This window comes from Protopterus annectens, chromosome 7.part1 (assembly GCF_019279795.1).
Source record: "Protopterus annectens isolate FY-2018-M chromosome 7.part1, PAN1.0, whole genome shotgun sequence".
NCBI lineage: Eukaryota > Metazoa > Chordata > Ceratodontiformes > Protopteridae > Protopterus > Protopterus annectens.
In genome coordinates, this window is record NC_056740.1 from 423,417,574 (window position 1) to 423,435,428 (window position 17,855).

General features: G+C 35.5%; 1 protein-coding gene across 1 annotated transcript in view; it reads left to right on the forward strand.

The window, feature by feature from the left end:
- SMIM4 (small integral membrane protein 4) overlaps positions 1 to 17,216 on the forward strand; it is a 17,379-nt gene extending 163 nt beyond the window's left edge. The window contains exons 1-2 of the mRNA XM_044078883.1: positions 1 to 100; positions 16,468 to 17,216. The exon at positions 1 to 100 is cut by the window's left edge and continues 163 nt beyond it. Of these exons, the coding sequence (XP_043934818.1) occupies positions 1 to 100; positions 16,468 to 16,559 (192 nt within the window). The 3' untranslated portion in view covers positions 16,560 to 17,216. The remainder of the gene's footprint in view (positions 101 to 16,467) is intronic.
- The last annotated feature ends 639 nt before the right edge of the window (positions 17,217 to 17,855 follow it).

Consider the following 17,855-nt stretch of genomic DNA (forward strand, 5'->3'; position numbering starts at 1 on the left):
AAGACTTTTGGCATTTATAGATTCATGCCTTTCTTTTTTGTGCTTGGGGCTGGCATGGAGTGGTTTATGATCAATGTCCGGATTGGGCAAGAAACCTTTTGTAAGTGTGTAGAACGTGTTACGGTGTTGTAATGCTTAATAGCATACATTTAAAAAGTTCCTGATTTTTGGCTTAAATGTTAGCACTGTACCTGGTAAACCCTTCCCGAAACGTGTGACTTTTGTAAACACGGTGGTGAATTTTATTTAACAAATGACAATAATTTAAGTAACAGAGTTTTATTTCAGAAAACATTTTAGTTCCCGTTCTCTTCTGTCACAGTTTGTTGTTAATAATACTGATATTGCAAAGGTGTTTCTGTTTTTGACCAGTTTCTTATGAGAGCTATGTTAATTAGTGAAGGACCAGACCTGCTTGTAAAGCGTCTACTTAGTAAATTAATATCCTAGAGGTCATTGCTACATCTGTGGATACGTTAAAGAAATTTGATTATGGAAGGCTGGGTTAGCGTACAATCTCTTCTGTAATAATAATATGAAATGGAAGCCTGTGAGCGCCGTAGTGTTATCATGCCTATACGAGTTTCTGGCTGTCATCTGTGAAAAAGTTATTTTGAGAAGGTTCGGTATAAAGTGGAATTAACTTCTTATAGATGTACCCGGTAAGCTAATGAATATGTCCCTTTTTTGATGATTTAACGCTGAAATGTTCTTTAAAACTCAAGAAAGGACCTAGTCTCCAGGGTAAAATATACATAGACTTCAAGTCAAAGTCAAAAGTAACTTTATTGTCATTCAGACATACACATATGAACGAAATTGCGTTTCTCTAAGCTCATCTGCAAAGTATAGCAACACAGAAAAAAAAACCCATACACAAATACAATGACAACAACAGTGACAGACCCAAACATAAGGTACATAAGCAACCATAAACCATGCACGAGCCCGTGGACTATAGCAATCGACTTTGTTCACATTACCGCCATTATTCTCTCCGACATTAACAACAATCTAAGTCATAAGTTCCGTCCTCTCCGACAGCACAGACCAAGTCCAATCCCCCCAAAACTGGCAGGCAAAAAACGGACTTCTGCCACCTGCAATCGACATTATCTCTGCTACCTGTAGGGCGGGCCGAACAGCCACAACCAGTCCAATGATCCTCACCATCCACACCGCCACCAACTCTATCTCAGACATCATCGGCCAAATTAAATCATGCTTCCTCCGACCCAACAAGTCCAACTCCGATTCTTTTCAACTGAACCTGCCACATACAGTGCCGCTGTTTTCCTTTTTGCTTTCCTTTTTATTTCTAGGCGTCCTAAGGCAGTTTTTATATGTTGAGTGACTTTGATTACTTTTGTATGCAACATACTTTTCCTCCCTTGCATATTTTTTTTTATTCTTTTAAAAACATTTTTTTTTGTTTTCATTATAAACATGCGCTTATATAACAAATACAATAAAACAATAAAAAAACTGTTTACAATATTTGCATTCATCAATGATAATCATTTTATCCATGAGAAGTTATCAATATTTGTTCAAAAGGTTTTCCAGTTTTTGCCATGCTATTTTAATGAGCAATGTTATGAGTTCTATAACAAATGGTTTGCAGTTCTTTTTTACAAACAACTTTTGCTAAATTAAGAAAATCTTTAAACATCAAATCTTCATTTACTTTTCCAGTTCAAAGTAATAACTTTTCTGGCAATTGCAAGAATTGACCACAGTAATTCAATCTGAGATTCAGCTAGTACATTAGGTATAAGAACATTGAATAGGATTAGTGAGTTAGAAGTATGACAGTTATTAGACCATAAAGCATTTGCAAAATATCTGAAGTCTTTCCAGTATTGAACAACTTTTCTACATTCAAAGAACATGTGAGCCACGTTGGCCTTTTGTAATTCATCACATTTCCAACATTTACTTTCACTGTTTTTGAGTATAAGGTTTATTTTATGCGGAGTATAGAAACTCCTATTCATAAATTTCCATGTATACAATCTCCAGTATAATGAAGAAAGGGGTACCATACATAGAATTCAATAACAATTTATCAGATATTTGTTCTCCATTAATCTTTACATAGTAATTCCAAAAATCTGAGTCAAACTTTAGTGTGTCTTCTCTTAGTATCTTATAGATAGGTAAGATATGTAATTTTTGATTATCTGTCTTTTCAAGACACCTAATAAAAAGCTGAATCAAACTAGGTATAGATTTAGTCTCTAGGTTGATACTCTCATTTTGTCTTGTATAAACTGCTGCAGTATACAACCAACTCACGACCATTATCAAAACTACATAAAAGAGAGTTTAGTGGTTTTAATACTCATATTTTCAATAAACTGATGCCAGAATATCAAGTTATTTTCCTTTAATTTTTGCATCATATTGATGTTGAAAGAATCTAGACAATCAGGGGAGTATGCTATAGGGAATATAAGAAATAGAAATTGTTTAATGTAGTTACAATCAATTATATTTTTAAAGTTATTAAATATTTGATTAATGTCATAAGAAAAATGATCAGACTTATTAAATAAACAAAATTCACGTAAAAGCCAATGGACTCTACTTATTCCATATATTGTTCCTTAGATTTATTTTCTATAGTTCTGACATCAGTTATATGAATCTCATGTATTATTTTACAGTCAGATATGTAGGTAGGTGTGATCCAATGTAATAGTACATTAATTATAACTGATTTGGAAAAAAGACCTAAGCTAGGGAATGCTATCCCATTACTGTTCCAAGCTCTAATGTGCCATTTATGTGCAGTTCTAGGTTTTAAGGGGAACCATAAAAAATTAAATAGCATGGAGTATAATTTTTTAAATAAGTTTTTGGGAGGGGGTAGTATAAATGACTGTATATAAAACAACATTTTAGGTCAAATTATCATTTTAATTAAAGAGAGCCTATCCTCCATTATGAAGAACATTTTATTCCATCTTTTGATTAGTTCACTAATGGTGGTTATTAAATTATTCTAGTTTAGTTTAACAGACTTTTTCCATGTATTCTTTATGCTGACACCCAAATATTGTAATACATCATTCTCCCAATTAAACAGGCTATTCTCTCTTAGTTTTTTTATTTTTTTGTTAGTAATGTTTTGGATTTATTAGGATTAAGTTTAAGCCCTGAAATTATTTCAGACTTGCTTAAGGTATTTATAACAACATGCAAAGAACCATCAATATCACCCAATGTTAAGATACAATTATTTGCTGATGATATGTTGTTAAGACAATAGTCCTTATTCATTTGAAAGCCTTTTATATTTTGCATGTTTCTAATATATGTAGAAAAAGGTTCCATTGAAAGAGCAAACAATAATGGTGACAGAGGACAACCTTGCCTAATTCCCTTGAGGATTTCTAGTGATGAGGATAGACATGGTCTGATTTTCACATAGGCTTGTGCCCAACTATACATTTTCATTAATAAGTTGACAAAATCTGAGGAGAATTCAAAACCAGTCAGAATTCTTTGTAGATAATACCAACTAATAGAATCAAAAGTCTTTTCTACGTCTAGGCTGATAATAGTTAGTTTTATTTGTATTTGCATGTATGTATATTAATGATAGTTATTTAATAATGTTGTCTTGTACTTTTCTATGAAGAATGAACCTTGTCTGATCATTATGTATTAGATTAGGTAATGTTTTCTTTATCCTATTAGCTAATATTGTCATGAAAATTTTATAATCAGTGTTTAGTAATGAGATTGGCCTATGTGACTCACAACATTTTGGGGTCCTTACTTTGTTTTAAAATGGGGAGATAATTATTTCCACAATGGGGGTGTTATACATTTTTACTTAACCATAGTAAAGGCACTCATCATTTTCTTTATTGTATATTCAGGAAAAATTGTGTATAGTTCAGGAATTATTTCATCCAGTCCTGGAACTTTATTATCCTTTAAATTTTTTATTTGCTCTTTCACATCTGTTAGTCTTATTTGTTTGTTTAATATGTTATTTTGTTGCATTGACACCTTAGTAGTTAAATACTTTTATTCAAGAGAATATATTACATTATCTATCTCCAAAAGTGGTGTGTTATTTATATGTTTATAGTAGTTTTTGAACACTTCTAATATGCCCATTATGTTAGATGTACTCTTAAATGAACCATCACGTTTATATTTAATCTCATTAATAAGATTTTGATTGTTTATTTTCTTTTTTTTTTGGATCTTACCGTTATGTTATGTAGATATTTGGGATTTACAGCAAAATATTGTAATTTCAATTTTTCCAGGTTTATAGCTACCTTATGATTCAGAACGTCTAAGTATTTTTGATTTAACTTAGTAATTCCGTTATGTGCTACTTTATTTGGTTTTGCATCCATTTTTATCTTGTCTGTGTTTTTTTGTAAGTCTAAAAGTTCTTTGTCCCACTCTCCTTTTTTAAGGTACCAAGATTTTATTCTACTATATATATATATATATATATATATATATATATATATATATATATATATATATATATTAGATCCACTTTTAAATGTCGAAATTCTGTGATCTCGACTTTTAAAAAAAAAGTACCTAAAACATTGAGATTTCAGAAAGGAAAAATAAAGTAAAACAAACTGAGGGGGGCAAGCCCCCCTGCACTCCCACACCCCCTACATAAATATACCAACTCCACAATTGCACTACAGTGCAGAGAACAGTAACTGCAACAGGAGCATTACCGTTCTCTATACTGTAGTGCAATCTTGGAGTTGGTATATTTAAGTAGGGGGGTGTGGGGAGGTGCAGGGGGGTTTGCCCCCCTGCAAACACTTTATTTCAAGTCTCTCTCTTTTTTTAACCCACTTTTAAATGTTGAGATTCTAACATCTCGATGTTCTGGGTACATTTTTTTTGAAGTCGAGATTTCGGAATTTCGACCTTTAAAAGTGGACCCATATATATATATATATATATATATAAACTTTAAAGGTGTTCCATAGTATAGTATCGGTCACTTCACCATTATCATTTGTTTCCATAAACTTGTCTATTTCTTTCATTATCCATTCCTAAAGTCTTTTAACTTAGTTATGTAAGCAGGAATTCTCTGTAGAAATAACCATGTTTAGCATCCCATCTTTATCTGAAATTGTATCTGTAATTCTTGGTATAGTACAAGTATTTTCCATAGAATGAGTGCCCCTTCTCTTTGTCTTAAAACATGAATCAGCCAGAATGGTATAGCCATTGAATGAGTATTTTTGTAGATCTTTTTTTAACAGATGGGTTTCCTGTAAAAAGATGATCTGGGCTTTATGCATTTTGATATATTTAAGCAAACCAGCTCGTTTGACATTATTGTTCAAACCATTAATATTTAATGATAAACATTTATAAGCCATTGACTGTAATGTGTATGGTATTACTAACTGAAAGACCATTCTTCCGTGTTTACTTGAAATCGTAAAAAAAATTAACTAAACCATCCATCCACCACCTCTCCAATACCAAAAGACACACATTATCCATCCCTGCTTAGAATATAGTATTAAAACAAAAAAGAAAAGCACTATGAAATCAACTAAAGAAATTTGAATCCATGAAATAAACATCAGAATGAGTATGTCCAATATACCTGAAACTGTATGAATGTCACATATAATAATAGCACCTCTAATACGTAGATATGCCAGAAGTACACATCAGATCAAAGTATGTATAAACATTAGAAGCTGAAAGTTAAGAAGATTGTCAGTATTTCCAAGACTTTTCAAGACACTTCAGATTTATCAGTCATCTCTCTACCATTTTTAATGTAAGGATCTGTTGAATATGAATATATATATATATATATATATATATATATATATATATATATATATATATGCCGCGGTGGTGCAGTGGTAGCATTGTTGCCTCACAGCAAGAGGTTCTCCCATTTGATTATCGGCTGGTGCGCCTTCTGTCTGGAGTCTGCATGGCCTCCCCGCGGTCGAGTGGCGTTCGAAAGACATGCATAGAATGGGCTTGCCTTCGTTGAAGGTTGGGCTTCGAGCTGGCACCTCAGCACCTGTAAAAAATCTACTGCCAATCATTAGTGGACCGCAGTTCCACTGTGGTGACCCCAAACCGTGAAAAGCCGAAAGAAGAACATATATAAAACACTTGTTATAACATAACTATTATATTTTGTAATTCTACACATATTACTCATAATTATTAACAATATGTTGACATCTTTCATCAGGAAGGGGGGGAGGGGGGCCTCACAACCCTCTTTGGTTACTACAAGTTGACTTATATGACATATGTCTGATGTTAATATGCATAATGAGATTTCTAATGCAGCCCCTAGTTCACTTGATGTCATTTAGTTACTAATAGTGTCATTAAATCTGCAGAATGTATGCATCTATAAGAGAACATATGCATTTTTAAAGGAGTTAAACACTTTTATCAGAACTAATTATTTACCATTTAAAGTATGTAAGTGAAGGATAACAGAATTTCAAGAGAAAATAATTCTAAGTACAACCATTTAACAAGTTCAAAAGGTCAAATGATGTCATCACTGTTGTTTCCTCAAGCTGCAGCTTCATAAACTTATTAAAAAGTATCTGAATAGGCTCATACACAACAGAAGTTGTCTCTAGTGAAGAAAAAAAAACACTCAAGCTGCCTTGTCAGTGCACATTATGAATCTCCATAATGAGAACAGTCACACAGACCACCAGCCTCCCCAAAAAACATCAACATCATGAAAAATCCAACCCCCTCATACAAAAACAGCCACCCAAAAGCAACAGCTGCCTCAAATCAGAAATCATACCACAACATTCCAATCATCCACCCACCAACCAACCAAACCAGAGAGAGAGACAAAAAAAGAACCTAGTAAAAACTTATATTTAGCTATCCATAAAACACCATTAATGTACTGCATTAATGTTTATATGTATCTAAACAAAGAGTCTAAAACATCTAGTTAGAAACACCTTGTTACCCCAACACTGACGCACTAGAAAAAATGCACTTTGGTATTAAGCCAAATTAAACTATTACTGAAGAATTAGAAGACATACATCATCTGTAGTTATTTAAAAGAGAAAAGTATGTAAAGTACTTATAATGGGGAAAGAGGGAAAATGAACATTAGTAACAAAAAAGAATAAGAAGAAAGAAGAGAGAGAGAATGTTATTTAAATACCCAGTACTATATGTAATTAGACAAAGTAGATATAGAAAGGAAAAGAGAAAGTCAATAATAAAGATGATTCACATTACCTTACAGCATAGAGACTTTCCAGAATCAAATATATTATGATTCATAAAACAAAGCATTTAAAATTAGAAGGAATTTATTTATTTGTCCTTTAGTTTCTTAGTTTTGTTTGCTCCTTCCTTCGCAGACCATCCATTTTTTGTAGCCTGTCTCTTTAAACTCTGGGATGGCCATTCCATTCTTCTGTATCCGACAGTATTTTTTTCTTTTGGCTAAATTCTACTGCTTCTTGTAGAGAATCAAAGATCTTCACTCCTTCTGGCAAGGTGATTTTTATTCTTGCAGGAAAAATAATTTGAGCTTTAATCTTGGCTTTTTTCAAGGACTTAGAGGAACACACTCCTTTCTTCTGGATATGACTGTAGAGGTGTAGTTATTGTCAAAACAAATAACTTTTTCACCCATCTTGATAGGGGAGTTAACCCAAGCTGATTTCAGCACTGAGTCCTTGTCTTGCGAGGAAAGAAATCTAACTTATACAGACCTGAGGTTAGATGAACTCAGAGATGAAGCTGGATTTGCCAGGGACCGATGAGCCCTCTCAATTCCAAAAGAGAGGGATTCAGGCATGTTTAGTGCTGATGAATACTACTTATTGAGGAACTGAATCATGTTAGCACCCTCTTCTTTCTCAGGAATGCCATATATTCTTATGTTATTCCTCCTTGATCTATTTTCAAGGTCTTCCAGTTTCTCAATCAACCTGGTGTTTTGTTTCAGAAGAAATTCATTGCGATGTTCATTTTCTGTCACTCCAGTATCTAGGTCAGTTACTGTTTCCTGTAAGGCAAGAATCTGTTCAGATTGTTTTTTACTATTCCATTTAGAAGTTCCAGTTGCTTACTGCATTCTTGTTTGATAATGTCCATTTTGTTTTAGAATATGTCCATTTTAGTGACAGTTCTTGGATGTTTGTTATTATAAGATGTAGTTCTTTCTTCACTGCAGTCTCCTGGTGTGGGTTCTTCAACTTGCTCATGTTAAGATCTCCAGTAGAAAACTTCTTAACAGGAATAATTTAAAAATTCTCTTGACTATGTATTAATTTTTAGAAAATAATAAAGAGTCTATGTTAATCTAACTTTTAGTATACTTTTAGTTAGATTTTTCTAAAAATTAAAGTATATTTCCTGTCAGGATATTAAAATGTAAGCAGAGTTATGGATTTCTGCTGCTATCAGACTGCCATCTTGGCCACCCCCCCCCCTGCATATTTTGTGACTTAGAAGTCCTTGTCTTGAATGTGTGCATTTTTTGCTGTGCTTTTAGATTTTTTTTATCTGAACTATGACTATAAATGGTCCTTTAAGTCAGCTCACAGGCATCAACAAATAAATATATAAACTGATAAAATAATATGGATGTCTTAAAAGAAATAAAATGGACATCAAAGTAGTTTTTTGTTAAATGACTTGACAGAATTTGCTATCCTGATTTACCTTCTGTTAACATTTTATTTATTTATTTGTTTGCTTTGTTTATTAATTGGGTTTGTGCACTGGTCTGCCGACCCTTTTCAGTCATGACCCGGCCTTCAGAGGGCAGAAAATACCACTACTATGTACATGACATACATTAAAGTACAATTGTATATGGTGCAGTTATAGTAGATAGCTGTAAGATGGCACTAGTATTTGTATGGTTTCCTTTATTTACATATTAGAGTAGTTATACTCCTCATGTGCAAGGGGTGCAGTTTATAGATGAGGCAGTGTGGGATCAGGATAAACATTACCCTGTGTGTCCCTAAAACTGGTACAGAAGGTTTCCCCCAGCAGAAGTGTTTTCAGTTTTGAAAAGATGTTAGGGTCTGTTTTCTTACTTCATTAAGTCGTTTGTTCCATGTTATTGGATCTAATCTGGAGATGGCTGTTTCTCCAATGGTAGTCTTGAAAGGCAATCAACTAGTAAAAGATTTTAGCTGCATTGCTTCTTGGCTAGTAGGTTTGTTCTCTTATTGGCAGTATTCTTTTCATTGGAGGGCAGTACCCAGGTGTATTCTTTTATACAGCAGAGTAGTTTATTTTTTATCATTAGCAACAGAAGTAGGTGAGGGGTCTTGGCAGCTTGCAGTGGTCCTAGCTGTTTTGTTGCCTCATCAGTCAGAGGATCTTGGATTTCAGCAGAAAAATCTAGGGTGAATGAGGGGACAAAGCAAATATGTTCCTTTGAGGCTCTGTTCATCAAAGCATAATTTATTGAGCACATTGGGTTAGAAAAGTAGGCTCATCTAGATTTTTTTTTTTAGATTTTAATTATTACTGTAATAAAATTAAAGCAATATTGCAGGATGCTAAGTTCTTTAAGGAAGCGACCAGGTTAGAAGTAAGGAGAGTGTTTAATATGATAGATTCCTGTATATAGGAATGGCTACTTCATGAGCTAATTTCTTCAGATATTGCTGAGTATTTTAGGATTTGGAAACCAAAATTAGGCAGATTTTTTGGACTGCCTAAAATACATATGTATTTAGATGACCCTACATTTAAACCAGCAGTAGCCAACAGGGGAGCAAAACTGAGTCTATGGCAATGCATATTGATAAGCACTTATTGCTAAGAAAAAGTGAATGTTAGATTCCTTTAGTTTTGTAAATATATTTCTGTGGTATCAGTAGATAATTCAGTGTTTTAGTAACAGATGATGTAATGTTCCTTTATACATGAATACCAAATAATGAGGGTTTAGAAATGGTTAACAGAGAAATGTACTCATGAGGTTGTTTTTCTGATGAACAGGTGAGATTGTTCACAGAAATTCTTGACATTACTTTGGGCTATAACTTCTTTGAATTTGATAATATTTACAGACAAATAAATGTGGTGGCAATGGGGGCCCCCAGTTATGCCATTACCTTTATGATTGGCTAGGAGAAGGAGTATCTTTTTAAAACTGATTTTTTTAAATACATAGTAGTTTATAAACATTTTACTGATGATTTATTTAGTTTATGGAAGGGAACTGAAGAAGTTTTGACAGAATTTATGATTTATTTAAATAACGTAGCAAATTATTTACATTTCACTTTTAATTTTGATAAATTTAGTATACATTTTTTTGGACCTTACAATTTATAAGATTGAAAATAATTTAAAAGTAAAAATTCATGAAAAAGTACAAAATAATGGGTATTTATTATTTTAAAGTATGCATAATTTAAATATTGTGAACAGCCCATTTTCAAGAATTAGCACATTAACAGATGATGATCAGCATTCTTATAAAGAATGTGAAGCCCTAAGTTTTGAATTTTGCAAGCTGGGATATCCTCAGAAGATGGTAGAGGAAATGATGGTGGATGTAATGAAAAATAAGAATGTGAATCAGGAAGTGGCAATTACTAGTACTGATAAGAAAGTTAGAGAATATAGATTAGAAAGATTTTTCTTTATCGTTTTTTCTTGTCAGTTCAGTAGATGAGAAGGGTATAAGGAATATTATAACTAATAATTGGAGATTCTTTATGAATTTACAAGATTTTAAGAAATATAATAGGAGAAAAGCCTGTTTTTTTGTCTCGAAGTGGGGTGAAAATTTAAAAGAATATTTTTATAGGAACAATGAATCCAGTGAAATGGGGAAATGTGTAAAGGGAATTTTCCAGTGTATGAGTTGCAATTTTTGTAAGCATGTTTTAGTAGGTGATCATTTTTGGCTTCCTGAGAGAAATTATAGAATTAAATTATATAAAAATGTTTGATTGTAGATCTAAATTTGTGGTGTATATAGTTTTATGTGGATTGTGTCTTGTCTTTTATATTGGCAGGACGGTAAGAGTTTAATAGAAGAATATACGAGCATTTAAGGGCTGTTAAAACAGGTACATTTAACTAATGCCTTAGCTAAGTGTGTATAAACATTCAAGTACTGGTAAGGATATTCATTTTAAGTTTTCTGTTATAAAGTTTATACTTTCTCAAGCAAATGGGATGCAGAAGATGAACTTGATTGGAAGGAGTACTGTTGGCAGAGTAAGTTAGATGCTTGCAGTACTCCTGGAATGAATGATTGGGAAAATTATAAGGCAGCCCTGAAAAGGAAGGGTTAACTCATTGATTTTTAGTGATGGTCATGCATTTTTTTTAATTAGTTATTTAAATACGTTGATGTCATCTAGTTCTTTTGATCTGAAGTTCTATGTAAGGAATGAAAGCACTTACCATTTTAACCGTTTTAATTGTGTGTTTTTGCATTTAATATTAAAGTTGTGGATATGTCTTTATTGGCCTTTTTTCGTATGAAAAAATATATGTTTACATGAAGTTTTTTACAGTAAAGCTTTAAAATAATGTCTGAAAGGTATTGATTTTTGCTTATTCACTTCAGCAACTAATGCTTCAATACTGTTTAAGCAGCCTTCATGTTCCGTAATGGTTTGTTAGTATAGGGGTAATTCTTTCTAACCTACTGAACTCCAAGCAGATAAACAGCTTTCTCGTTGTAGCACTACATTTGTGAAGGTAGCAGTAAATAAGTAATCTGTTTTTAAGGAATTGAGTGTTCAGTATTCCAGGACCACTTTTTTGAATATAATTAGTGATAGTGAGTTTTACCCTTCTGAATGGTCAGAATTAACGTAACTGTTAATAGACATAAACTTGCTGGTGCACTTGAAGCCTTGCTTCTTGTACTGTTGACCTTGATTTGAAAAACTGCTTCAGTGAGAATGAGCTAGTCAGAGGCTACCTTTTGAAATGAAGTCTACCTTGGGAAAGGAATATCTGCTTCTCTCTCCCCCACCACACCCACACACCCCTTTACTGAGAAAAGGTCTCCTGCTGCTTGAAGAATCACCATTATCAATTCCTTTTTTCCCAATTTTCTACATGGAGTCAGGGTGTCATGTCATCTGTCTTGATTCAGTGCCAATTACGTACCTTCTTTGACAGTCGTGTCTGACTGTCACATGTCCTCTGTCATGCAATCCATCCTTTTCTTTGGTGGATGCCCTCATTTTTCTCTTGCCTTCATATTGTCTGTCCCAGCAAATTGTCTTCTGCTTTGTTGCACATGTGCTTGAACCACTGCCATCTGTTCTGTTCTCTTTGACCTTCTCTGCAATTTGAGCTACTTGGACTTCTGCTTTCTTCATCTGTCCCTCATTGTGCATCCTACAACCCATCTTAGGCACTTCAACTCCATCACCTCTAGCACTTCTCAAGTGCTCCGCCTTAACTGCCCATTTTTCTGTACCATATGGCCATACTGGTTGCACCACTGTTTGAACACCTGACTTTTTTTATCTTCTTTGGTATTCTTCTGACACACACACTACATGTTTAGAGTCTGCATGCAGTGCCACATTATCTGCATACAACAGCTTTGTTGATCTGTCCCCACTGAACTGTTCACTAATGTAGTTCATCACTAGTATGAACAGCACTGCTCTTGGGAATCAACCCTAGTGCACACCCACTCCCAGTGGGAACCCCTTTCTGAGTTCAAACTTGTTACTGGGTCCTTGGGCACAGGCTGTACTAATTCATACCATCGTAGGACTGCGCAAATCCGTTTTCTTGGAACGTTGTCCTATTTTTCCTTTGAGTCTAGGAATGCCCAGTTGAATTCCTTATTCTTCTCTATCTTCTCGGCTATTTCACTGCTAACATTACGTTGGTTGTGCTGCATCCTGATTTGAATCCAAACTGCTCATCTCCCATCTTACTTTCTACAACTCTGCACTTTTCATTTATCAGTCACCGTCTTCAGAACTTTTATGCAGTGTGACAACAATTTGATATCTTTATACTACCTAGAGTTGGGAATGTCCCCTTTGTTCTTGTACATTAGCACTAATGTAATTGTTCTCTAGTCGTTTGGGATATGCTAATTTCTTTATACTGCTGTGAATACCTTACGGAGACATTTCTCCCATACCTCACCCAACATCTTGATCATATCTGCTGTGACCTCATCTGAAACTGATGCTTTTCCCTGACTTCATTTTCCTAAGTGCTGTTCTTATTTTTTTAGGGTGGGATCCTCTTCTTTCATCATAGGCTGTGTCTAGGAAAGTACAGCTTCTGTGGGGTTTTCTTTATTCAAAAGGTGCTGGAAGAGCTTCCATCTGTCTTTGATGTCTTGTAGGCTGGTGCGCACATTGTTGCTGTGAAGGGTGTCTGACTGTCTTATTTGTCTTTCTGTCTTTGCTTTGCAACCTAATAGTTTGTGGGAGTGTCTCTGATGCCTTGTTCCTTGTTCTTTGCTATTGCAAGTGCTCTCTTAGGACCTCTTTGTTAGCCAACCAGTATTCCTCTTTGTCTGGTCTATCTTTTCTGTCTCCCACCTTTTCCTGCACTCCTTTATTTTGATGACTTCCTAGACTGCTGCATTTAACCACCAGCTTTCATTAAGTAGCTTATTTCCATACCTAGCTCAGCCTCCTATCTGTTCCATGGTCCTCACACATGCTGTTTTGATGTCTTCTTCAACTTCACCTGTTTCCTCTTCTTCCTGAGGTGCTAATTAGCTTCCAGGTCTTCAGCCTGGTCTCTATTGCCCTTAGTGCTTTCTTTAGCCACTACTAGCAGCCAATTGCGATAACCAGTAGTTTATGCTGCGGGCTGGCTGTTTCACTGGGGATGACTTTACAATTACTGATTCTACCCCAATCCTGTTTTCTTAGTTGGAGAAAGTTGCATGTTGGCCACTCTTGCATGTGATCTTGTGACTGTCTCTCCTGGCCACCATCAAGCCATTTGCCAGAAAAAGTTTAAAATGGCTTCTTTTCCTTCATTTCTGTTGCTTCCCTTTTTAATTTCTCCAAATATTTTGGGTTTCTAATACCATGACAGGAATGGATCCCATTCCTAAGTCAAAGTATGACTAAAGTTCATGAAATTAGTATTGTTTCAGTCTTTGATGTCAGCCAGAAGTGCTCTTCGCAGCACCTGCAGTGTGCCCAGTAATGACGACTCCTGCAATTCATATGAGTTACATGTATTGGTAACATATCTAAATATGATTGTGGATTCCTTATTTTTTTTATAAGACCAATTTCTTCTACTACTGTTGGAACTGTCTGGGTATCTTTCTTCCACATTGCTCTCATTTCTGCCTACAAATCCTGATATTTTATGACTTTGTTTTTCTCTGTATGCAAGACACTGTAGTTGCTGGGTGTAACGATTTCAGTAATCAATGCCACTTTTGTCTTCTTTTCACAGATGACTATATTTGGTTTTCTCACATCTGCCTTTTGGACTATTGCTAATGGGTGATCCCAGGTGATGTAGACATTATAATTTTCTGTGATGCTTTGTGGCTCATGTTTCTAGTGTTTTTCAGCTACTTCATTATTGTAATGTTTGCATAATCCCCAGTGCAACAGTCTTGCCACATTATTATGCCTTTCAGTATACAGTCCTTCTGCCATTAGTATATCACAGCCAGCAGCAAGGTGTGTAACTGTTGCCAGTTCTGTTTTACAAAACCTACATTTGTCTGTTTCACATGTGGTCTTCTTTGCTGCTGAGGAAGATGAGTCAAAATTAACTACATCCTTTTTGCTTTTCGTGTAAGAAGGCATTGTTCTTCATTGCAGGCTTTGCATTGTTAATGGAGCATATTCCATTTTCACCATCACCCAGTGCTTCTCTTATTTCCTATCCTAGTCCAGACGGTGTTGGTCATGTAATATGAGCTGAAGCTTGCAGGTGAGAATGTAGGGCAGATGAGAGACCAGTAAGTTGGGGAAGATGAAGCATCCTAAGTAATAGGGAATATTTGGCAGTCTGTAGTAGGCAGGATCTCGCTGTGACACACTTTGTGCTTGTATAACTTCCTTTTCCCCACACACCTGTGTAATGCATCACCATTATTCAAAGACTAATTAATCCAACTGTCCCAAACACTAAACGCCTCATCTCATATCATAGTTTCACACTCACTTTGGCTGCCATTTTCTCATTATTTGGGTCTTTGGTGTCATAATGTAGGGGGAGATAGAGGCCCCTCTGCAGAGGAGTATGTACATCAATGGTCCTGACCTGGATTTACTCCTTGCAAAGTACATGTCACATCTGTGGACAGTCTTGTATGTGCTCCTGCCTCCTAAAGTGTCTGTATTTGTCTGTACAGTCCTACTATCAGACTTCACTGACATCCAGTATTGTCTTGTACGGTTCTCTTGCTTACAAGTGATTGAACTGTCATTGTGTTGTTTGTATTGATCCAAACCTTTTACTGAACCTAGATTGCTTGGCTAAAAGCTAGAAATTGAACCGATATAGAAATTGGGAAATGTGAAATGTTACTGTAAAAGAAAGTTCATGCTACGTGCCTCCTCTCCACCCAAAATGGTGGGTTTATGAGTTGGTATAATGGTTAGTGTTTGCCTCACAGACACAAGGTACAGGGTTTGATTCTCACAGTTAGGAAAATTGGCTAGGCTTAAAATGACCCTCAAGGGCAGCTAGCATAGTAATTGGCTATTAACCTATGAACCTAAGAATGTACAGGAATATTAATATTAGAAAGCACATTACCTTCATGCAGATCAGCCTCACCCAGCCACCACTGACCCCAGCTCCTTCCTTCATGCACTTGCATACCCATAGGCTGGATCTCCTTTTCCAGGTTAAGATCAGTGCCTGTGATGACCCATCTTTTTTGGCAGTAATAGCAAGAGACAGGAGGTTTAGTAGCATGTTGGTTATGATTGAGCCCCCCCCACACACACACAACTTAATACAAGGACGTCCGTGTTGGCTCTACCCTGGTACTGACAGCAGCATATCCTTCATCTTTTTTCCTCTGAAGGCATTCTTTTGAGTTGTTCAGGGTTTCTTCACTGCATCCAGTGGAGTATGTTTCTTTAGTCTCCAACCCCATGGTGTTCCTTCTCACCCCCCCTTAAAAGAGGAGCTGGTCATCTAATAATTTTTCTTCCTGTGTCCACTTCAGCAGTCTGACTTTGGATATTGGTGTTACATTGTTACACCTTACCGCCTTGCCATTGCATAATTTCTTTGGAGAAAAGTTAGTTTCCTGTGAGTTGTAAAGGTTTGTCTTTATAGGCTTGGTCCACTTTAGGAAGGTGATTTTTTTTTCTAATATCTCCATTTGAATGTGTTACAGGTATTGTAAACAGTAGTGCTATAGAGTTGGCATCGGTTTACACAAATATTATGTGCATCACTGATGAAAATGCATGTCTGCTGGGAGTCTACGTAATGGTTAATTTTTCTCCCTTACAGATGATGTTTATAGAAGAAAGCGGTCAGAGAGAGAGTACCAAGAGAAACTTGAAGAAGGTCTGATCACTGAGCCTGCTGAATCTAAAAGCTGAACAATATGTTGAGGGATGAGCTAAATGAAAAAAATAAAACTGCTGTTTTATTTATATATTTTGAGCCTCTTTTAAAACTGGCAATACTGGAATCAAGTGGTTGTACTAGTTTCAGTAGATGGTCTTCTTCACTCTGGTATTAACTTGTGCTGGTCTATCATCTTATACTGTTAAGAATGTATTGCTAGTCAATTAAACTGAATCTTCATAATTTCATTTATAATGGCTGCCTGTGATGTTGTTTAGGGCATCAGATATTATTAAGCTGAAAGCTGCCTATGTACCTGTGCTTCTTTTGAATCCACAGTGGTCTAAAACAAAGAACAACACCAAGCAGCTGAAGAAGTTCCAGGACTGATGACCACCAAGCAGCGTCTGGATGGTCCTGTGAGCCAAGTGTAAAGACAGTTGTAACTGTAACCCCATGGTGTACATGCTGAGGTCCTTCAAGCTGCAGTGCTGCAAGGAGAAGCCTTGATTTGTGCCAGACTTGTAAAACAAATAATGTGGACTCGTTTAAGATGCAGGTGAATTGCTTCCCTGCTGTTTTAACAGATTGTGTGTGCATAGGCATGACCTTTCTCACCAAGTGCAGCAGAACATCATGTAACCTGTTTGGCACTCTTTTCATATAAAAATAACATGAAAATGTTTAAATTGTTGTGTTTGATCACTATGCTTTAATGCACTGTTTTAAGTTAGTGAATCATTTTTCATGCAGGTATGTGAGGCTGAGATAGTAAACTATACTACAGGTATATATGCATAGAATGATTTGTGTTAATGCAGCTGAGTTCTTTGCTGTTTTAATTCCAGACACACATTCTTTCTAGTCCCAAGGATCTTTGTAGCAGTTTTATTTGCCATTCATACCACTGGTTATGAAGACTGCCTACCCCCAATGGGTGTATTCTACTAATTACTTAATTTTCTGCTTGGATGCTGTCAACCTAGCTTAGAATTTTGTTATGCTCTTGCTAGCGGGACCTTGGAATTTGTTGTTGTTGCTTTGGTGAGCACACATTTGTACATGGGAAGATGCCTCCTCCATTAATATTGGGAGATTTATAAGGTGGAGAGCTTGGTCACCTTTGGTGGTGGGTTACACAGTAGATACCTTTTTTTTCCCATTAGGCAGAAAGAGCTCCTTCCTGTGCTATTCAGTGTTCTCTACACAGATATCATTGAACAGGTTTGAATTTTTTTCCAAACCACTAATTGCCAAAATGTTATAATGTTGCCTTTTGTTTGCATCCCTGAACATTTCAGGACTCTCTTTGTGCCATTTGTTTTCTT